This window comes from Mirounga leonina, unplaced genomic scaffold, assembly GCF_011800145.1.
Source record: "Mirounga leonina isolate KUSES-001 unplaced genomic scaffold, KU_Mleo_1.0 Mir_154, whole genome shotgun sequence".
NCBI classification, from domain to species: Eukaryota; Metazoa; Chordata; class Mammalia; order Carnivora; family Phocidae; genus Mirounga; species Mirounga leonina.
Genome location: NW_023270389.1, coordinates 4971756 through 4995874, shown reverse-complemented (window position 1 = coordinate 4995874; position 24119 = coordinate 4971756). Strand labels below are relative to the sequence as shown.

Sequence of the window (24119 nt, the reverse complement as noted above, 5' to 3'; positions counted from 1 at the left end):
GATGGAGAGCTGGAGTCTTCCGTCACAGGAAACGGTGGTTTGAAAATGGGAACACAGGTGCTGCTGAGGGCACAGGCACACCCTCTTTTTCTGGTTCCATTTCATTATTGTGAAGCATATGCTAAGTAGGTCATCTCTCATTCCCATCGATTCCTGCTTTGAGCCATTCAAAAGTAACCCTGCACTCCTTCTGAGACCTTCTGATATTCAGCGCTGTGATCATTCGTAACCAAAGGACACAGGACAGTCCTCCCCCCAGCTTTGTTCTATGGCTTCTGATTTAATTTACCTTCCTTTATCATGTGCTTATTAGGTGCCCCCAACCCTATGTTGTATCAGGTGGGGGGCAGTGCAAGTAAAGCATAAGGAACAGGGTCTACCTTCAAGAATTTACAATCCAGGTGGGACCTTATTAGGTAGAAAAATATTATCATCTTAAGAAACCTCTCCTAGAATTCTTCTCGTAAAGAACAGGGTACCTTCATGTAAATGTTAGAGGGCAGAAGGTAAGACCCACCCCAAGGAATCCAGCTGTGGGTTAGATGATTCTGTATGAGAAAGGGAACAGATATGGCTTGTGCAGATATGGGAAGAGAAAAAGAGGGTCTGAGCCTGTCAGATGGTGGAAAGTTGCCCAGTTTACAATGGACTCTGCTCCCTGTGACCTTTCAAATCCTCAGTAGAGGATTCACATCCACAAAATTCTTGGTGTAGGTTTTGGGCGTTTTTTGTGTGGAAACTGATGAAGGCACAGAGCCTTGCACGCAGGATAACCCAGACTGCAGCAAGCAGAGTCACGCGAGCAAAGACTTGGAGGACTACCAGGAAGTAATTACCAGAAATTGCAGGAATTCTCTGTAGCCTGACCCCAACAAGCCATAAAAGTAGCATTTTGTCCATGTTTATCCAAATTGCTAAGGGCATAGAGTTTCTGACATTCAGTTTCCATATAAACATTCATATCACTAGATAATAGTACCAAGTAGATGAGCACCAAGTACAAGACCACTTACCTGCTAGATAGGGAAACCAAGTCATAAGCAAACAATAGGATAGGGCTGGAGTGTCTCTGAACACCAGTGAAGGGACTTCTCTGGATGTGAGATCAAACCTATCTTCTGTCTTTCCAACCAATCAATAGGACCCACTGTGTGTCAAGTCCTAAGACAGCCACAAAAGAGGTAAAGAGGTGGCCTCTGGCCTCTGAGAGGCTAGCAGCTAGGTGGGGGATTGAGGCTAGTGGAAGGAGCTGACATTTCTGCACCACATTTATGCTCCAGGCATTGCTCTGGGCCCTTCCCTTAATTATTTCCTTGGCTTGTTAGAAAGACTCTGTGAACTAAATATTGTTGTACTCATTTTGCAATCAAGGAGACTGAGGCCCCAGAGGTTATGAGCAATCTATCTGAGGTCGCAGAGCTATCAAGTGGTAGGTCCAGAATCTGAATCCACCTGTCTGGTTCCAAATGACCTCGCTGAAAATGGTCTGCACCACAATGGTAGCGTCACAACTCAGGTTTTAAGACACACGACGAAGACCAAGGTGCTGCAGAGTCCCAGGGAGAAGGAAGAATGGGAGCTGGAATGGTCAGGGAAGCCGACACAGAGAGGGTAGGATTGGCCTGGGGGCCAGCACTGGGCAGGCCTGGTGGGCAGCTGAAGGTTGAGGAAGGTGAGGGGGCACAGCACAGCACAGGGGACAAGAATGGGCAGGTGTTGGAGGGAGGATGTTGACCGTATGGGCACCTCCCAGGGCTTTCCCGGGGGGGGGGGTGCCCATCGCCATAGGGGAAAACACAAAATATCGAGTCCACAGTTCTCATCCTGCCCAGCTCTGCCATCGGCTTCTCTGTGACTCTGGGGACACCTCTGAATCTCATGGTCCTCAACGTAAAATTAGTGAGTTGGGTAAGATAACGCAATAGCTCCTTTAACAATTAAAAGCCTCTTGGACCTATCACTTAAGTCCTTGAACAGATTCATATTACTTTGTATACAAAGACTAGGAGAAAAATTAGGGCTTACGAAATATCTCTCAGGATAAAGGCCTCTCAGATCTGGCGGAAGACAGGCAGAAGCTGAACGTTTATGTTATAGGACAAGGAGAGCAGATGGCTTTCATCCTCCTGACTCCCTGGAAAAGCCAGAGAAGGCTGGGGCGCAGTCCTTTTTAGTCCATGTGAGAAGGTGAGCCACAGCGCGTCAGCAGCAGGTACCGGGCGACAGGAGAAAGGCTCGCTTGGCAGGTGTTCCCAGTGCAATTTTGTCATCTGCTACGTTGTGGTTCAGAGGCACCTCCTTGTTGGTTGGTTTTACTTTATTTGTATCTCAAAAGAAATTTGAGGGAAATATTACCTTTTAAAAGGATTGAAATGGTTGGAGTCTTTGTTCTTAAATGAACTGTTGTTTTAGAAGGTCCCAACCTAGGTGAGGGAAGAAGGAAGAGGAAAGAGTCTCAAAATAGTCAGAGCAACTGTAACCATTTGCTGGGTCAGTTCCATGGGCTGATGGAACACGATGGGGCTTGGCTGCTGCCGTGCAAGGGTCAGTTGTATTTAGACCCTTAATTTAGACCCTTTACTTAGAATCCTGGTGTTTCAGGTTGACCCCAGCGTTCATTACCTTGGGGTAACTCACCCCAAGCCCGTAAGTCTCTCTGACTCTCCAAGAAGTCTGTCTTCAGCATTCAGCCACGTTTCTACCCCTCGACGAAGCTCTAGTATATGAAGGTCTCCATGCCTGCTTCCTTATGCACAAAATGGGAGTAATGAGAGTAACTACCTCGTAGGATTGTTGTGAGGATTAAATCCATTAGTACACACAATGCACTAAAAATAAAGCCTGGCCCACTGACAATGCTCCATAGTTGTCTGTTATTATCTGAGTAAGCTGGATGTCTTGTTTGCTGGGGCATTAGTTCTCATTCACTGTTTTCCAAGGTACTGCTCCTGGCTTGGAAGGATTTGGCGAAGTGTGTACAGGAGAGAAAGAAAAAAAAGAAAAAAGAAAAAAGTAGCTCTAGGACCTCGAGCCTGGCTGACTGCTACTCTAGGACTTGTATTAAGCACTGGAATCCCTGAGAGGAAGACATACATGCTTTTCTTTCAGTTCAGGTTCAGTGGGTTCAATACAGTTATTTGCATGGGAGGACAATAATAGTACTATTATGTTTATTTTTAAAGAACAAAAGTCGGTCGTTCTTCCTCCCAGCATCACATGAGCGTGGTGTGGGAGTGTGGGGACAGCAGGTGGAACCGGCATGTTCTTTTTACCAAAACGGATGCAGGACTCCTCAGAGATTTAAAACCAGGGAAATGGGCAAGCGATGTTGACTTGGGACAGACAAAGATGTGTCTGATTTTGGATACGTGGTCACGCAGGTACAAATCAAGCATTTGAATAGAAAAACCCTTACAGGAGTTAGGACATTTCCATAGGAAATTAAGAAAGTCAAGCATGGTGAGGAGAGGAATTAGGATAAGAGAAGAGGTAGGAAATCGTTAGTGGTCTGCAGTTGCTGTCTGAAGCCATTAGAATGGATGTGTCCCCTGAGAGAGAATATAGATAGAGAGCACGGGGCTTGGTCTCCCCACTTCCGTGAAGGATGTTTTTAAACTTACAGTACTGTTGAGATTGCCCTTTGACTTTTTTTTTTTTTTTTTTCCCCAGAATCAACACAATGGGGACTGTATGCCGGGCTGCTCTTAGGGGGCATCGTTGGTGTCATCTTGATTCTCGAAGTGGTAATACTGCTGTTGAGAAGAAGAGGTAGGTGTCTGCCAATAAAGAGATTGATATCAGACCCTGTGGTAAGCAGGGAACCTCTCCGCACAGGCAGATCTGCTTGCACCACTCTGGCTTTCTGCCTGAAGCACCTTTGCAATAATACTAAATACACACATCCTGGGACCTTGCTCAATTCAGTCTAATTCAATATGTCTTGATCCCTAATTAGGCCATGGGGATGGAAAGAGGGATGAGCCACAGAAGGTTGAATGTGGGAGACATGACAGAGATCGTTCCTGTTCAATATGACTAGCACTACAGGGGAGGAAGGTACCGGATGCTGAAGGGGTCCAGACAAGAGACTTGACAACGTTCACTAGACACAGAATCCAGGGGACTCTTGGATCTCGTTCAAGAAAAGTTATAATTACGGACCAAAAAAAAAGGGGGGCATTATAATAAGATGTTTTCATCCAAGGGTTGAAACTTTTCTACAATCTCTTTTTATTCTTGCAATTTCCCTCTGAGAATTGTAAGTTAGTTGTCTCTACGTGACTTAGCAGTGGGGTAACAGAGGCACAGAGAAGCCGTGTGACTCATGCAAGTTCACCCAGCCAGCTAATGAGAGAACCAGAACTGCATGTCTCCCAACAACCAGGCCATGTGCCACTGGAAAGGCCCATGTGCCACTGGGAAGACCCACAGCAGAGGGAACACTTTTTGCTAAGATTTTTACACAAATTCTGACTCATCTTGGGAAACATCTTCATTTTACAGTTATGGTAAGAGGCCATCAAGTGCCCCAGAAACAGAGGGGTGAGAAAGCTGAGTGAAGCAATGTACGACAAACGGGAGAGTACAAAAGAGTAATGAGCCCTGTCCTTGGAGAACTTAGAATCTTATTAGGAGACTTGATATGCACATTAAACAATAGAGATTAAAATAATTGAATGGCATTCCAATTGCATGTAACACATACTGGGAATTTGTGAGGTTGCTTAAGGCCTGACTAAACAATTTGGAAGATCACCCAGGGTAGCTACTAAGGCCCAGTTATTCCCTTGCAGTTTAAGCACCTAGGGGAAATGTCTCCTGGCCTCCCCTCCAAAGGGTCCCCTGGTTCCACATCACAGGGAAACGTGCTCGGCCACACTTTCATCACCCACCCACACCAAAGTCAGAAGGTCCTGCCCCCAGATCAGGATAGGTCCCTGGGCTGGCTTTCCCACGGTGAGGACAGGACTTGATCCTCACACCACCAAGTCGATGGCTGATCTTATTCTCAAGTGGATCAGCGTTCTCACGTGTAACCTTCTCAAAAAAGCCCTTACTGCAGCACTCTTGCTGGGTTTGCTTGTATAAGAAAGTCTAGATAGATCACAGCACATCCACCTACTTTTATCTCATTTCCTCCAACTAAGAGTTAGATGGGGAGGGGTGAGGTTAGGGTGATTCAGATAGAAACCGTGTTGAGAGCCTAAGGCGATGGGGCAGGGCACCCACATTTCGTTGGATAGGAAGGAAACATTGAGATACCAGGATTGAGAAAACGGAGATTAACGCAGCCATGCTAACCTAGCCGGAGTGGGTGCCAGGATCCTAACTCACATTCTTTCCTCTGCTCATCGCATGTTTGTGCTCTGAAGGGAATAATGCCCCCCATCTCCCCACAAGTCCCTGTCACCCTCCTCAGCATACATATCCATCCTTGTCTCCAGCCACCCTGTATTCCTTGTAAGCCAGGAACATGAAATCCTTGCCTCAAACCTACGGGAAAACCTACATTAATTGCTGTACCCTTTGCAAGACTTTGTTTTGATTCTGTTAGCACTTTCTAATGCTGTCACCTCCAAAATGGCCTGGCTCTGAAGGTGTTCAAATGGTTTCTCTGGCAATTTCATATCCAGAATACAGTGGTTAAAAACATAGGGTTTGGCATCAGACAAACTTACATTCAAATGCAGACTTTGCCACTGACAAGCTATGTGACTAAATAAATGAACTCTCTTCTGCAAAATGGGGATGATATTATGTACCCACAGGGTACTGTTGTGGGTATCCATGAGTCCAAACACAGAAAGGAGCAAATACAGTGGCGTCCATGGTTAGACGATGGATCATGGACAGGTGCATGATGGCTGGCTGGCTGGCTGGCTGGCTGGCTGGCTGGCTGGATACGTACACACATAGACAAATCTTTTAATGGAGTTGAATTAACACATCAATGTTTAAGTCCTATGGCCAGCAGGGGGCGGCACAAGGAGCATCTGTGAATAGTCCTTAGAGCCAATTTAAGTACATGAAGTCCTGCTAACAAAGGACAATTTTGTGCTTCAGGACACAGTAGGAAAGGACATTACACAGTCTACATCTTCATTTTACAGTTATGGTAAGAGGCCATCAAGTGCCCCAGAAACAGAGGGGTGAGAAAGCTGAGTGAAGCAATGTACGACAAACGGGAGAGTACAAAAGAGTAATGAGCCCTGTCCTCGGAGAACTTAGAATCTTATTAGGAGACTTGATATGCACATTAAACAATAGAGATTAAAATAATTGAATGGCATTCCAATTGCATGTAACACATACTGGGAATTTACTACATGCCAGGCACTGTTCTAAACACTTTACAAATAATATCTCCTATGATCATCACAACAACACTGTGGGTGCAGATACTTCAGTCCCATTGCACAGATAGAGAAATAGAATTAGAGAGATGGAGTAACTAATCTAAGGTCATGTGACACATGTGTTGGGACTTGGTGTTTGTGCCTTTGGGACTCCTGGGGCAGGTGGGGAGGTGGCGGGGGGTAAAGACCAGACAGGTCTGAGCAGAGTTTGTGGGCATGCCAGACAGAGATAACCACTGTGGTTTCTTTTCCCCAGGTAAAGCAAATCATTACCAGCCAACAATGGAAGCAAAAAGCCTTACTATTTATGCCCAAGTCCAGAAATCAGGTGTAAGTTCTCTATTTTCTTTGTCTGGAGTGGGCCTGTTTCCCCGTGGGATTCCTGGCCAGTCCATCTTGCAAAAGGCATTAAACTCCAGTGTCAGATGGGACTATTTGTTATTTGAAATAATGGAAAACACTGGGTACTCTTCTGGTCATCCATGTCTTCATAAGGGAAAGATGAGGAAGCAAGAAACACATGACACACGACTCCTCCAGCCCTGGGGTTCCGAGTGTCTGTAGTTCCCTGTTACCAAACTCTTCCCTCTCTAGGGACAAGGGCACAGGCTTGAGGACAGAAGGAAGGTGCAGTAAGGCTGTTGTATGCTGTGCTGGTCTGATCCAAGTGTAGGAGTTTGCAAAGCACCATGGAGACAGGGAAGGAGGATCTTGAGGATTTTGGCTGGGTAGATGGAAGGTGATATGTAGGCTGGAGATGAAAGACCTGATGGAAGGCGGTTGGACTGAAGGAGAGCCACAATGAAGTTGAGGAGCAGGTATGTTAGGCGTAAGAGGGAGGCTAAAGGAATATGGTTAGATGGGTATATACTCTAGTTCTTCAGACATGAAGGCAATTCTAGGTGATGTACAGACCAGAATGTGGCCATTCAGAGGACTCTAGGACAAAGCTCTTATTTCTGCCGCCCCCTAGTGGCTTGGAGGGTTTAATACATAGGCCATCACTATGTATTAACCAGCCTGAGAACCAGGCTCCATTTAAATATAGGAGAGTCCCAAGAGCAAACTCCGCCCTTGCATTTACACATTTGGCAACCAGTTTCAGCTTTAGCATGGTGCCTTCCCTATCTACTGTGTCTGATGCTGTTCTTTTTACTGTAAACCACGACATATATACCAGAAGTGCACAAAGTATAAATGTCAGCTCGATGAATTACCCTATCGTGTTATCTAGTAAAGCAAATCTTCCCACCTTGTTTTTCTCCAACAGTTTTCAACTAGTCTTGTCCCTTCGTACTTTTGTATATATTTCAGAATCAGCTTCTCAAGTATCAGAAAAGGGGAAAAAAATCCTATTAGGATTGCATTGAATCTACAGATCTATTTGAGGAGAAATTACATCTTTCAGTATTGAGTCCTCTAATACCATATAGCTACCAGCCTGATCAAGGAACAGAACATTGCCAGCAACCCCCACAAGACCTCCTGTACCCACCCCTTCATCTCTATTCTCTCTCTCCTCACCAAAGATATCACTGTCCTGACTTCTAAAAATATATTTTAGCGTGCTCGCTCTCTCTTTCTTTAACTTTATAAAAATGGGATTCTACAGTATTTTTCCTCTTGGGTCTGGTTTTTTTCCCTTCAATATTACTTTCATGAGATTCGTATGTCTTTGTGCTTGGATATAATGCATTTATTTTCATTGCTTTATAGAACATCACTGCATGAATATACAAGAGTTCATTTATCTAGTTGACTATTGATGGACACTTGGGTTATTTCCAGTTTGAGACTATCATAAAAATTCCAACTATGAACATTCACATGTGTATCTCTTGGTAGATATGTGCACCTATTTTTGTTGGGTATGTACCTAGAAGTAGAATTGCTGAATCATACAGTATGCACATCCTCAACTTGGCTAGATAAGGCCAAACTGCTTTTCAAAGTGCATGCACCAATTTACTTTTAGGCCAGCTACACATTCTAATCAAAACTAGGTGTTATCAGCCTTTTAAATTTTAGTCATTCTGTTGGACGTGTCTTTTTATAGTTTTATTTTGCATTCCCCTAATTATTAAGGAAATTGGACAATGCTTCTTATATTTATTGGTCATATTAATATCCTCTCTCTTAAAGTGCCTGTTAAATCTCTTGTCTGTTTTCCTTAGAATTTCAGGCTTTTTTTTAAATGATTAGCATAAGTTCTTTAAATATTTTTAGCTTTTTGGCAGTTACATTTTATTTTATTTTTTAATTAAAAAAGGGGGTTTTTTGCCAGTTACATTTTAGCAAATACCTTCACCCATTCTGTGTTTTGCCTTTGCAATTTCTCATGACACCTGATAAAGAAAGGTTCTTAACTGCAGTATAGAGCAATTCAGTAATCTCTTCCTTTGGAGATAACGATTTTTGTGTCCTGTCTGAGAAATCTTTCTCTACTGCTGGGTAATTAAGATATTCTATCATTTTCTAAAAGCTGTGTGGTTTATCTTTCACATTTACATCTGTTATGTACCTGAAAATGGCTTTTGGAGTAGGGTGTAAGATGGGTCAGGTTTCATTTTTCTCCAAATGGATGTCCTATCGACCACATATTGAAAAGATGGCCCTTGCTCCTGCTAGTGCCATCTTAATCACAAACCAAGAGTCCGTATATGTGAGGACCCATTGTTTTGGTTCTCTATCCTGCTCGCTTTCCTGCTTGTTTACGCTTGCGTCAGTACCATACAATCTTGACAAATTCATTATAGATTACAGATTGATTACAAGTCTGGTATCTGGTAAAGTGTCTTCTTATTTGTTTTTGTTCTTCTTCAAGAGTTCTTGGCCATTTTCTGTCATTTGTATTTTCATATATATTTTTAGATTCAGTTTGTCAAGTTCCACCTAAAAATCCTGCCGGAATTTTAATCAGAACTGCACTGATCACTTTGAGGAGACCATACACACTTATAGTATTGAGTCTTTCCATTCACAAAATAATACATCCTTTCCTTCATGTAGGTCTTCTTTAATTTCTCTAAACAATGTTTTATAGTGTTTTGCATAAGAGACTTGTCCGCCATAATTTATTACTCGGCATTTGAGCGTTTGAGATTTTGGAATACTATCATCAACATTATCTTTTAAAAAATTTTTAGTTTCTATATATTATAGATACATAGAAATACAATTAATTTTTGTATTTTAAACTTATATTTGCAACATTGCTAAACTCACTTATAAATTCTAGTCATTTTTCTATAGGTGACTTGGATATTCTCTGCACAAAATTGTATCATCTGTAAAAAAAATTACACTATATTTCTTCATTTTCAAACCACATAACTTCTCTTCCTGTTTTACTGGCTGAGATTTCTTATCCAGTGTTGAATGGAAGTGTTAAAAGAGGCGTCCTTGGATGCTTCCAAACTCAAAAGGGAAACTTTCAACATCTGGCCATTAAATATGGTTTTTGCTGAAGGTTTTTATAGCTGCCTTTTCATCTGATTGAGAACATTCTCTTCTGTTCCTCGTTTGCTAAGGAATCGGCGTTGAATTTTATCAACACTCTCTCTGCATCTATTGATATGGATTTTTTATATTATCTTTTTTATTTATCTGCTGAACCACTCTGATCTGCAAAGACTACACTGCATTTGCATTCCTGGAATAGAGGCAATGTAGTCTGGTCCTTTTTAAATATCGCTGGGTTTTATTTTATTAATATTTTGTTCAGAGGATGCTGTTGCTGTCCTGTTTAGGCTTCCAAGTGGAATTGGCCTACAATTCTCCTCTCTTGTAATGCCCCGGTGAGGTTTTGATACCAAGATTTTTTTTTTTTTAAAGATTTTATTTATTTGACAGAGAGGCACAGCGAGAGAGAGGGAACACAGCGGGGGAGTGGGAGAGGGAGAAGCAGGCTTCCCGTGGAGCAGGGAGCCCGATGCGGGGCTCGATCCCAGGACCCTGGGATCATGACCTGAGCCGAAGGCAGACGCTTAACGACTGAGCCACCCAGGCGCCCCTGATACCAAGATTATGCTAACCTCACAAAATGAGTAAGAGTGCATGTTCATTTCCTAGTGCTACTGTAACAAATGTTTGCAGACATAGAGATTTAAAGCTACGAAGTCATCCTCTAACAGCTGTGGAGGCCAGAAGTTCAAGATGGAGGTGTGGGCAGGGCCATGCTCCTTCTGAAAATGTTGCTTTACCTCTTCCAGCTTCCGGTGGCTCCGGGCACTCTTTGACATTAGTTGGCTTGTAGCTACAGAACTCCAATTTCTGCCTCCACCTCCGCATACATTTCTTCTCTCTCTGTCTCTGGGTCTTCTCCTTTCCTTTTAAGAGTAAAAGGACACTTATCACTGGATTTAATCCAGCTTGACCTGAGTTTGAAATCCTTACCTTAAGTACATCTGCAAAGATCCTCTTCCAAATAAGGTCACATTTAGAGATTCTGGATGGATCCATCTTTTGGGGGTCACAGTTCAACCCACTATAGGTTGTATTTCCTCTGGGCAAGATTGATGTTATTTTTCCCTTAAATATTTGGTAGGATTAATGGGTAAAGCTATCTGAGTCAGGGGTTCCTCTGAGGGAGGAATCTTTTAAATTATAATTTTTTTTGAAGCTGTTATATATTTATTTATTTATTTATATTATGTTATGTTAATCACCATACATTACATCATTAGTTTTTGATATAGTGTTCCGTGATTCATTGTTTGCGTATAACACCCAGTGCTCCATGCAGAATGTGCCCTCCTCCATACCTATCACCAGGCTAACCCATCCTCCCACCCCCCTCCCCTCTAGAACCCTCAGTTTGTTTCTCAGAGCCCATAGTCTCTTATGGTTTGTCTCCCCCTCCAATTTCCCCCCCTTCATTCTTTCCTTCCTGCTATCTTCTTCTTCTTCTTCTTTTTAACATATAATGTATTATTTGTTTCAGAGGTACAGATCTGTGATTCATCAGTCTTACACAATTCACAGAGCTCACCATAGCACATACCCTCCCCAGTGTCTATCATCCAGCCACCCCAACCCTCCCACCCCCCACCACTCCAGCAACCCTCAGTTTTTTTCCTGAGATTAAGAATTCCTCATATCAGTGAGGTCATATGATACATGTCTTTCTCTGATTGACTTATTTCACTCAGCATAATACCCTCCAGTTCCATCTACATCGTTCCAAATGGCAAGATTTCATTCCTTTTGATGGCTGCATAATATTCCATTGTAGATATAAACCACATCTTCTTTATCCATTCATCTGTCGATGGACATCTTGGCTCTTTCCATAGTTTGGTTATTGTGGACATTGCTACTATAAACACTGGGGTGCACATACCTCTTCGGATCCCTACATTTGTATCTTTGTGGTAAATACCCAGTAGTGCAATTGCTGGATCGTATGGTAGCTCTATTTTCAAATTTTTGAGGAACCTCCATACTGTTTTCCAGAGTGGCTGCACCAGCTTGCATTCCCACCAACAGTGTAGGAGGGTTTTAAATTATAATTTATTATACCATTCTCCTCCCTTTTAATAATTAAGCAACTTTTTTCCTGTTTTTTAGTTGATAACCTCGAAATTATAAAATGCATCCTTGACTCACCAAAGTCTAACATTTATTCTCTTCCTGGACAAAACTTCATCTTCCCTTTAACTTCACCTTCTGATTTATGTGCCCTTTTTTGGCCATTATTTTAATTTCATGTATGTTTTAAACATAGGAGACATAATTGTTACTGTTTTATACATCAATATGCATTTACACTTACCTATGTTTTTACAATTTTCTTTGCTCATAGTTGCAATGCTATATGATATCATATAAAGACTAATAACGTAGACAATGATTAAATGTTAATATTTCCTTTGTTCTTATTCATAATGGTGATATGATACCATTATAAAGACTAGGGTAACAGGGAAAATTATGTAACACACATTTGCTGTCTGCTAGGGAACTCTCGTAGGTCTTCTCAGGACTGCAATGTTGTACAACTCTGGGAAACAGTGCTCATGAAAAATACGTGAGAATAACACCCCTGGAGTTTCTGTAAATCACGCTCCCTGGACTCATGCCCTAACTGAAGACACAGGGATCCAAAAATGTACTAAGTTATTACAACTATGTTTAAGAGAATTTCCTAAATCCAGGTTAAAATCCTGAAGGGAAAAATAACAATGTGCTAACCATGTTGTGTTGAAGTAGTAAGTATAGGTGGTTTCCTTTATACTTTTTTCCTCCTTTCCAAAACTTCTTCACTAAACATGAAAAGCATAAGTTACTAACTTCTCCCCTGTGCCTCTAAGTCAGGTCATACCAAAGTCCTCACAGACAGGAAGACAGGCAGGGGTGGATAAAGGTCTCTTAAATTGTTTCACATTCTCTTCATCTATCTCCTTATTGCAAATAATTCTTCCTTAAATTCATTTTTTCTCTGAAATCTAGTATCTATGAGTTGTATGGGATCTTGAAAGTCATCTATTTGAATCACCCAATTACTGCTTGAGTTATCTTCTCATTATTACTTCCAAAGTGTTGGCTAGCTCCTTTTTACTAAAATACAGTCTGTGAAGAGGCAACATCAGCATCACCTGGGGCATTTTTAGAAATGCAGAACCTCAGGGCTTACCCCAAGTCTTCTGAAATAGAACCAGCTTTCTAACAAGACACCCATGTAATGCATATGCACATTCAAGTATGAGAAGCCCTGGTGTATCCCACGCACTTTCAATAATGGCGAATTCCCTGCCTCCCAAGGCAATCCATTTCCACATTTGAGCATCTCTCAGTATTAGAAAGATCTTCACTATACTGAACCTCCAAATTCCAATCTTGGTTTAAATGCGAAGGACTCTACAGGACAAATTTAGTTCTTTTTCTACATGACAATCCATCAAATATATAAAGAGAAAGATCATGTCCCACCTTGAATCTTCTTTCCTCCAGTAAACGTTTTCAATTCCTTACCTTTTCCATCAGAGGACGAGATTCTGAGCTTTCTCATGTTAAAACCCATGTTTAGTTTCTAGTCTTGCTCTACATCCAGGAGAAGTGGGGAGTAGCAATATCCTACACTGGTGTCCCTGAAGTGTGTTGAAAGGATGACTTCCCTGCCATAAGTCTTGTTACCTCTATTTAATGGGGATGTGGTCTCAATTTACCCCTACATTGACTTCGTCTTGGTATTATGGATTGTAAGTCATTTAAAGTAACATCAACTGGGCGCCTGGGTGGCTCAGTTGGTTAAGCGACTGCCTTCAGCTCAGGTCATGATCCCAGGGTCCTGGGATCGAGTCCCGCATCGGGCTCCCTGCTCTGCGGGGAGCCTGCTTCTCCCTCTCCCACTCCCCCTGCTTGTGTTCCCTCTCTCGCTGTGTCTCTCTCTGTCAAATAAATAAATAAAATCTTTAAAAATAAAAAAAAATAATAAAGTAACATCAACTGATTTTTTAAAAATGTGCCCAGTACTATTTTTGTGGGGAATGTGAAGAAATACAGGAATAATTAGTCTGTTTGAAAAAAACAACATGTAAATATATCAGAGTGCTTTAAATATCGCACAGTTAAGTGCCATCATGTATGAATTAGACTTTAAATATCTGGGGTATTTAGGTCATTATAAGTTGGGGTAAGCAAAGAAGAGTAGCATGCTGGGAAGAGCATGCACTTTAAGCTGCGAGGCCTCGTGAGACCCTTAGCTTTGATATATCATATAAAGACTAATAATGTGGACAATGATTAAATGCACATAGGAAAATATTAAGTCTTTCCGAGCCTTAGCTTCTCCATCTGTGAAATGTAACAACGGGATTTAACATGCAGAGTCGATGTGAGACAAATGGGCACTTGTGGAAAACATTGTATGTATGCTTATTATTATGCTTATTATATTATTAAGTTCAGTACTTGGGCAGGAAAGAGAAGTCACAGGAAACCCTGTCAGAGTCAGGAATAGCAGGAACAGCAGTGTGGGATGGGATGAACTCGGTGACAGGAGTGAGACAAATGTTATGAAGATCCCGTTCCCTTCAACTGCGCTGGTGACAGCCCCACCAGTCCTGGTTCACCATCAGGAAGACTTACAACATCTGGGAAGGGCTGATGGTGCAGTGGGCTGCCTCTCGAGGCTGTGAGCTCCACGATGCCACTGGGGGAGTCCAAGCAAAACTCTGAGAATTGAATTCTGGGGAATTTGCAGGACCATTTCCACCTGGGAAGGAGGCTGGACCAGTTGACTCTGAGGGGCTCTCTAGCTCAAAGCTTCTGGATCTTGTGCTTCTCCGTGGGGAGAATCAGATGGAAACAACTCTGCTCAGCTGATTTCCTCTTTCTTTCCTTCTCTTGTAGTCTGCTCAGAAGAAACCTGATCCCCTGCCAGCTCAGGACCCCTGCACCACCATTTACGTTGCTGCCACAGAACCTGTCCCAGAGCCTGTCCAGGTGAGGCATCTCTCTGAGCTTCTTCTCTGCAGGGAGGGAAGAGGTGGTGGAGGGGATGGTGGGACCTGGGTAGAGCCGAAATAAAACAGTCCTGAAGTGGAGAAGGCAAGCCCTAGAAAGTGGGTCTCAAGGATCCTCCATGGTCTTGGCTGCAGGACTTCCAGGAGACCCCTCCTGGCTGCTCACACGGGAATACAGCTCTTTCTCTGTTCACTAGTGTTTCTCTGAGAGCTGTCCAAAGACCACATCAGAATCCGCTGGCATATTTGCTAAAAATAAAGATTCCTGGAGCTTTCTCTTAGGATTCTGTTCAGTCAGAATGTCCATGGTGAGCAACCAGACATTTATCCATTAAAAAAACAGCCTCCCCAAGTGGGCCCAGAGCATGTTTACATTTGGGATTTGCATCTTGAGTCCAAGAGCTCCTGAGTCCAGCTGCATAATAGAATCGCAGGACAACTTTGTAAAAAGGCTCATGCGGGGGCTCCATCCAGCCCTGTTTCATCAGAATGTCTAGGACTGGAGCTGTGCCCGGCATGAGCCCAGAAGAGAATATGGTGTGCAGCCCAGACTAAGCCTTGCTATCTACCCCCACTGCAAGATCAGCATGGATCAAGTTTACTTGATAGGAATTATTTCTTTTCCTAAATGGACAGAAATAAATTCTGGGCTGAAATCTTGGCTTCAGTGGGGTTCTATTAAATAAAGCATTTTATGAGATAATTGAGGATCAAAAGGCCACAGAAATGCCTACATTGACTCCTCTGCCTCAAAGCTCTTACTGGACTCACACCCGGAGATGCCTGGGACGATGCCCTGTCTGCATCTGGAGGTCTATTCTCAGAACACTGTCCTACTCAATGGGGAAGTAAATACATGAATCTGATTTTTAAAAGCTTTAAGAAATAATGTAGATTTTTAGTGACGTTTTCTTCATCAAAAACAGTCTGTTGTATTTCACATTTTACAGCAAAACTTCCTGAATTCCTCCATTCCTGTCTTTCTCTGACTCTTGAATCTACTCTACCTAGCAGACGTCTTTGCCTGCAGTCCTGTCTTTCCTCCCTCATCTCTGCTCCAATTCTTCCTTCTCTCTTTGGGTCTCACTATCCCTTTCTAAAGCTCCGTCAATTAGAATTCTCTTGGCTTCCCCAACTCTGCCCCATGCCCAACAGCAAAGCAAATGGTTTTCCTTCTAAGGCAAGGTCAGGGCAGAGAGCGAAGAGAGACATCTCCTGGGTCTCCCCAGTGGTGATGGGGTGCACACACCTGGAAGGGAGCTGGAGCCCTGAGGTGCCGCTCCCAGCAAGTCACTGCGCCACCTGATATCTGAGACTCTTTCCTTTTACTAAGCAGCGCGCTTTCCATTTGTAGCCTGTGAAGCTGGTGCCTCTACTCACAGACTTCTGTTTTGTCCCCAGGAACCAAATTCCATCACAGTCTACGCCAGTGTGACACTTCCAGAGAGCTGACACCACAGACTCAGTGAAGGGACTTTCTGAGGGAATATAGAGGGGCTACAGTAAACACTGAACTTGGCTCCATGTCCCAAGCTCCCATGACACTCTGCACATCTGTACTCTGCTCAGATCAACTCCTCGGTGATGCTTCTTCCACAGCCACCTGTGGGATGGACAAGGGACTGAGGCTTTCCGAGCACTCAGCCTGCTCCTCAGAGCCCAGGCCTGGAAGAGAGAACTATAGGTACAGCTTTCCAGCTTTGTGGTATAGCAGACGGAATGAGTCATGTGGGTCCAGTGAGCCCAGACCTCCAGCTGTCTTGCTCCGTGCTGGGACTGGACAAGAAGAGCTGAAGGCAGGAAGCTGCGACACCTAGTACCTCTCTCAGACAGCTGACGTCTGCAACGTCTTACGTCTTGGCTGCCTGTGCTTGGTCCTGGGAGCTGACCCTGCTCCACACAGACCTGATCGAGGCTCTGCGCCTCACTTTCTCTCTCTGGACGGGCAGTGAAGGGTGAACTCATTATATGTAGAACACTCTGAGATTATTCTCTGAAAGAAGCTAATAGAGTCAATATTTTATTTGCAAAACCCAGAAGCTGAAGGGTCAATAAACTGACAACATAACTGTGAAGTCTCTGAGCTTTGACTAATGGAAGGAAAATCACCTGAGATTCTCAAAAAATTATAGAATATTTAAGTTCAATATTATATATCATATATATACTTACATATGTAATGTTTAAGTATAAGAATACTTAAAAGTATTCCATGCAGATGGCATTAGGTTTAAAGAAACATGGCAAGCGTCTGGTGGCGCCATCACAGAGGAAGTCGGCATAATCAGAACTTGTCCCAGGCTGATCTTTTACTTCTCAAAAAGATCTTTAAATCCCTACTTCTCTGTTTACTCCATTGAGCAACGCCTGTGGATCCTCAGCTAAGATGCTCTCGCTGTGTCCTGAACCCATTTACATCCATGGCCTCACGACATCTGGGTCTTTACCAGGCACCTGCACTCCCCTTCTCACACTAAATGTATCCTGATGTAGAAAATTAACAATATTGTAACCCAACAGCTTCAAATAATTGCATGCTGAATAACTTAAATTGCAGGCTGCAGACAGAAAGAGCCTCTTCTAGCAAAGTCCTATTTTCTTCCTATTCTCTGCTCTCAGGCAGGCCTGCTTCAATTTAAGCTCTTAGTTCAGTTGGTTAAATAGGTTCTTGGAAGACCTTGGTGAACACTGGTTCAGAAATCACCAGGCATCTCCCAACCGTATAACGAGGGTACTGACTTTCCAGTGCAAGGATGCTGGGCACCTGCTGCGCTGCTCTTGTCCTCCTGGAACTAGACCCCGACTCTTCCTCCCCCGCCCTGCCTCCGCTGGACTTGGAAACTCAACGTCGCTGGCCTGCTGTCTGCACCAAAGGGATCTCTCCAGCGTCCCTTCATCTCTTCCGTTCTAGTTTCTAATTCAGAGTCTGGGACTGAGGGGCCAGTGTTAGGTCATGCAACCATGTTCCGCCTCCAAGGGAGGCTGGGAATTGAACATCTGACATGTTCCATTTTCACAGTGGTTGGTGAGTTCTGCCTCTTACAAGTTAGGGAATTCCGCAAACACAAGCAAGTGCGATTCAATGCTGAGCAGGCAAAAAAGAAAAAACAAAACAAAACCAAAGTCCACTACACCGCCCTCGTATAAACGTAGGCTCATTAGCTGTCTGTTCTCAAAAACTGAGGAAGCTTCTAGCAAGGATTTGTAAACCCTGGGGTTATGAGCACTCAGTCCCTTACTACAACTCAGAGTGTTCTAGCAGGTCAGTTCTCAACACTTGGGTTTTTTCTGTGGCCGAATTCTACCCGATGGAAGGAAGGAAAGAAAGGGGGAAAGAAGAAGCTCTCTCCTCAAAATTCCCTGACCGAGGCTCAAGGCCTCACTGAGGAGGATGGCTGTGTCTTGTGGACTTTCAGGCTGTCCTTCAAATGACATTTAGATGTCAGGTTCTGCACCATCAGGCTCCAGGTTCAAGTGGGAAAGCGCACACGCCTCAGCTCACACCCTTCCCCCGGGGCACTGCTGGTGGGGCTGGAGCTTTCCTTTTCCTCAGCAGTGGTAGGTTGAATTCATCTGTAATTAACCTAACCCTTCAATCAAACTGCTACTTTAGAGTCTAATTTCCCTGTGTTTCTTTTCTGATGTTTTCTTTTGACTGAGCATATCTGAATTCTAGAGAACTCAAGAGGAACAGACCATTCTCGGTTTTAAGGGTCTGGGCTCCGAAATGCAACTGGGTGTAGTCCCAAGCCTCTTGAGGACACTTAACTCTGCTCCTACAAACCGATGTGATTGGTGAACGGTGCACAGGCAGGCTGAAGAACCACTGATGACCGTAAGCTACGTCTCTTCCTGGGTTTTTGTTTCTACCTCCTGGAAATGAATAAAATTCGGACAGTCCATCCAGGAATTTGCCCTTTTGTCTTGTGCTACCTGGAAGACTCAAAACATAGCAATACAGCAAGACACGTTCCACAGCCTTGTGTTTCTGCAGCTATGAAACGCTGAGGTTGGGGTGCCTGGGTGGCTCAGTCGTTAAGCGTCTGCCTTCGGCTCAGGTCATGATCCCAGGATCCTGGGATCGAGTCCCGCATCGGGCTCCCTGCTTGGCAGGAAGCCTGCTTCTCCCTCTCCCACTCCCCTTGCTTGTGTTCCCTCTCTCGCTGTCTCTCCCTCTGTCAAATAAATAAATAAAATCTTAAAAAAAAAAAAAAGAAAAGAAACACTGAGGGTGGCTGATTGGGTTGGATGAGCTGTGAAGCTGTCCCTTTCCTGGGATGCGGGCAAGGGTTAGCTCTGTGCCCCCCAGTCACCAGAGTCAGGAGCCACCGTGCCCCAGAGAAGACAGCTATATGGGCCCACGCCTGCCAATATTCCCAAGGTGATATCAACAGTAGAGTTGCCTGGGTAACTTTAAAAAAACACTGATGCCCAAACCCTGTCTCAAACCCAGACGAAATCTGGGTGGACGTCTTCGGAGCCACCACCTAAAGGCTGCCTTGAAAGCCGGAAGGGATTTGTGACGCGTTGCATGCAGCGGCCACAGGAGGGAGACGTCGCAGCACCGTCCCCTCCACACCAGCACGGCCAAAACCCTTCCAGGTCTGAGGGAGGAGGACTTAGTGGCGGGCTCACTGAAGCGGTGGCTGGATTCCCATCAGTTCACAGCACTGACAGGCTGGCGGGGAGCGCTGACCCCTCCCCTGGAGACAAGGAAGCCCGGGTGGACTGATGGCCGACTCTAGTCAAGGTTTGCTGCAGTATGTCTCTGTCACAGAAGACTCCTACTCAGCGCTTCACCCATTCAACAAAGTTATTAAGTTCCTACTAAGTGTCAGAGCTCGTCTTCTAGTGGGAGATGCAAAGAGCACAGACGATGATCGCAGCCTTATGCTAGGTAGACAGCCGTGTGATCTACTGGGACTCACGTGAAAAGAAGGAGATGCTGTTACTAATGACAGTGGGGCGGTGGCTGGGCAAACCAGAATGGGGAGTCTCCTTAGCAGAGGACGAAAGGGATGCTCAGTTAGCACAGAGGAGGTGCACCAAACTCAGACTTCAGGAGTGAGGAGAGTAGGCTTATTTTACCTAAGAAGTTTGAAGTAACAATGGAAAAGAAGTAGAACATTTCCAGCCGAAGATAAGACACAGCAGCTCAGAATTTAAAAACAAAACAAACCAAAATGAACCAAGATTTCAGATTTACTTTTACGGCAGTCACACTTCCGACCTGAGAATAGGAAGAGGAGAAAAAAAGAGCATAATTTATGCAAATATCTATGCAGATATTTTACTCTCTAAATGTATGCGATTGTTCTGCAAAATTTATACTCCTGCTGACAGTACGTTAGAGCTCCTCCTGTCCCCGTTCCTCAATAGCACTTGATATTAGCTGATTTTCTTGGCCAATCAAGTATGTGATCTAGTAGTTATTTTAATTTTCATTAAAATTATGTCTAATTTTTAGACATAAGTTTATGTCTATTTGTAGACATAGTTTTTTGAAAATATTTTTATGAAACTACTTTTCCAGTTCACCATTATAATAAAAATCAATTTGTCATCCAATATATTAATATTTCAGAAATCAAATAGTATTAATTAGCTAAGTGCCCTTTTAAATCTCAAACATCGTTTGGTTCGGATGACAAATTATGTGATTATTCTAGAAAGGAGAGAACAAGGAATTGACCCATGGAGTTCACAATGTGGACATCATTCCAGCTTACTGAGAGAAATAAATGCTAAGTCATTTTGTTAGGAGGTAGGGATATCAATACTAATTATTACTGATAGAAAAATATAGATTTGTATATGTTTCTTAAAATGTAATATGTAATCACTAATAGAACCGATTGGTTTCCAGATGTAGGACAGTCTATTAAGGCATTATGACATATTGGCGAGAGAAAGAACGAGGCAGTAGAAAATGTGGCTTCTGGCTGACCTGTTTGTGGATGTAATGCTCCACCAAGAAGAAATTAGGAGGACACACTACAGCGAGCTGGCCCAGGGGCACCATCATGAAAATGTCAAGTGGCCAGGTCAATTTGAATAAAAAGAAACATGGCCATCCTTCTGACAAATTCTAATTGTATTTCAAGCAATTTTTGTTTCATGAATGTAAATGCTATGCTGTTAGGTGCCTGAAAATTTTACGGTCACTACATCTTTTAAGCAGACTGCGTCTACCTTTTATCATCATGCATGCTCTCACTCAAACCACGTACTACAATGTGCTTATTGCACAGAGCTCACATAAAAAGGAAATTTAGGAATTATGTTGGAGGCTTGATGACATCAGGTGTATCGACTACTTGATAGAAGTTCAAGGACTAGGAATCACTAGAGAATACACCATCCACCATTTTCCAAGGAAAGGTGACACCAAATATATAAAATGTCTAACAGTAATACTGAGAGTCTGACATTTGGGGATATTCAGTCAATCTGCATACTTGCAACAAAAATTGAACACAGTGTAAATTGAGTTTCAGGTTCCCAAAGTGCTCTCTACTCAAGAAAACTTGTGTAGGAGACTCCAAAATATGCTTAAAATATATGTATATATTTTACATATGTATACACTGCAAAACAATTACTATACGTAGAATAATGAGCACTCCAAAAGTTATTTTGTACCTTTTGTGATCCTACCCACCTGTCCCACCCATCCCCCAACCAGGTAACTATTGATGTGCTTTCTTTCTTTTTTTTTTTTTGGTCCCTATAGATAAGTTCGCATTTTCTAAAATTTTTCTGTAGCTGGAACTTAGAGTATACTTTGTATCTGGCTTCTTTCACTTGGCATGATTATATTTCACTTAGCGATTCACCCATGTTGGCATGTGCATTAATGTTTTACTGCTGAGTAGTATTCTCTTGTATCAATATAACACAGTTTGTTTATCCATTCACCTGTTGATTGGCATTTGGGATGTTTCCAGTTTTTGGCTATTACAGATAAAGTTGCAACAAACATTCGTGTACAAGTCTTTGTATGGACATATCCTGTCATTTCTTTTTAGTAAATGCCTAGAGGTAGAAGAGCTGAATTATGTGGTAGGTGAAGTTAAACTTGTTAAGAAATTGCCACTGGTTTCTAAAGTGCTTGTAATATTGTCTTAGTCCATTCAGGCTGCTATGACAAAAGACTGTAAACCAGCTGGCTTATGAACAACAGAAATTTATCTCTCATGGTTCTGGAGGTTAGAAGGTGCAAGGTCATCATGCCAGCAGATTCGGTGCCAGGAGGTCCCAGTTCCTGGTTTGTAGATGGCTGTCTTTGTGCCGTGTCTTCACGTGGTGGAAGGAGGAGGATGCTCTCTGCACCCTTTTTTATAAGGGCATTAATCCCACTCAGGAATGCTCCATTCTCATGATCAAATCACTTTCCAAAGCCTCCACCACCTGATACCCACATGGAGGGTTAGGTTTCAACGTATGAATTTTAGGGGGACACAAACATTCAATCTACAGCAACCATTTTAGGTACATATATACCAGCAATGCATAAGAGTTCCGGTTCCTCCGCATCCTTACCAGCATTTGGTACGGGGAGTCAGGTTTCTCCGGAGAAACAGAACCAATTGGATATCTACATGGGTAGCTAGAATGAGGTTTCTTATAAGGAACTGGCTCATGATGATGACGGAGGCTGTAAAGTCCTACAGTGTGCTGTCTGCAAGCTGGAGAACCCAGAGGGCTAGTGGTGTGACTTCCAGTCAGAGTCCGAAGGTCTGAGAACCAGGAGCATGGATGGTGCGAGCCCCAGGCGAAGGGCAAAGATTGATGTCTCAGCCCGGGCAGTCAGGCACAGAGAGCCAATTCAGCCTTCCTCTGCTTTACTCAGTGCACCAATTCAAATGCTAACCTCTTCTAGAAACACCCTCACAACACACTCAGAAATAATGTTTTACCAACTATCTGGGTATCCGATAGCTCGATCAAGTTGACACATAAAATTAACCAACCCAGTGAGTCTTTTTAATTTTACCCATTTTAAAGTATGTGTAGAAGTACCTCATTGTGATTCTAATTTGATTTCCCTAAAGGCTAATGATGTTGAACATCTTTTCATGTACCTGTTGGCCATCTGTATGTCTTCTTTAGAAAAATATCCATTCAGATCTTCTGTCCATTTTTTAATGGATTTTTTTTTTTTTTTTGCAATGGAGTTGTATGAGTTCTTTTATATTTTGGATATTAGCACTTTATCAGATATATAATCTGCAAATATTTTCTCCATTCAGTAGTTGCTTTTACATTTTTCTGATGGCTTCCTTTGTTGCACGGAAGCTTTTTAGTTTAATGTAGTCCCATTTGTTTTTGCTTTTGTTGCTTTTGATTTTGGTGCCAGAATAAAAAAATCATCACCAAGACTTATGTCAAGAAGCTCACTGCCTATGTTTTCTTCTGAGGGTCTTGTGGTATTCAAGTCTTTCATCTATTTTGAGTTAGTCTGTCTATGGTGTAAGATAGTGGTCTGTTTCACTTTTTGCATGTGGATATTCAGTTTTCCCAGCACCATTTAGTGAAGAGACTGTCCTTTCCCCATTGTAGATTCTTGGCTCCTTTGTTATAAATTATGTGACCATATATGTGTAGGTTTATTTCTGATTTTATTTATTTGACCCCTCTCTCTTTTTTATTGGTGAGAGCCTTTTCAGTTCTGTTTATCTTTTCGAAGACCAGCTCTTCTTTTCATTGATCTTCCCCCCTATTTTCTTTTTCACCCCTATTTCATTTATTTCTGCTCTAGCCTTTATTACTTCCTTCCTTCCACTAACTTTGGGCATCACTTGTGCTTCCTTTTCTAGTTCTTTGAGGTGGAAAGTTATTTATTTGCTTTTTTTTTTTTTTTTTTGGAGGTAGGTATTTACTGCTATGAACTTCCCTCTTAGAACTGCTTTTTGCTGCAACCCACAAATTTTGGTATGTCATATTTCCATTTTAATTTATTGCAAGGTATCTTAAAATTTTTTATTGCTTCTTTGATCCATTAATTATTCAGTAGCATGTTGTTTAATCTCCACATATTTGAGAATTTTCCAGTTTTCTTTGCATAATTTCTAGTTTCATACCTTTGTGGTCAGAAAAGATATTGATATGAATTCAATTCTCTTTAATTCATTAAGACTTGCTTTGTGGCCTAACCTATGACCTATTCTGGAAAATGTTCCATGTGTACCTAGGAAGAATGTATGTTCTCTTGTTTTTGGATGGAATGTTCTGTGTATATATCTGTTAAGTCCATTTGGTCTAGTGGGTCATTTAAGGCTGATGTCTCCTTATCATT

At 42.7% G+C, this 24119-nt stretch overlaps 1 protein-coding gene across 2 annotated transcripts in view; it reads left to right on the top strand.

Annotated features, from left to right (window-relative positions):
• The window catches only part of SLAMF1 (signaling lymphocytic activation molecule family member 1), a 35504-nt gene extending 16610 nt beyond the window's left edge, over positions 1–18894 (top strand). Inside the window, exons 4-7 of one of the 2 annotated variants that reach the window (XM_035009947.1) lie at positions 3670–3768; positions 6613–6686; positions 14709–14801; positions 16223–18894. In XM_035009947.1, the coding sequence (XP_034865838.1) occupies positions 3670–3768; positions 6613–6686; positions 14709–14801; positions 16223–16273 (317 nt within the window). In that variant the 3' untranslated portion in view covers positions 16274–18894. The remainder of the gene's footprint in view (positions 1–3669; positions 3769–6612; positions 6687–14708; positions 14802–16222) is intronic. The other variant, XR_004680164.1, reaches the window with a different exon arrangement.
• The last annotated feature ends 5225 nt before the right edge of the window (positions 18895–24119 follow it).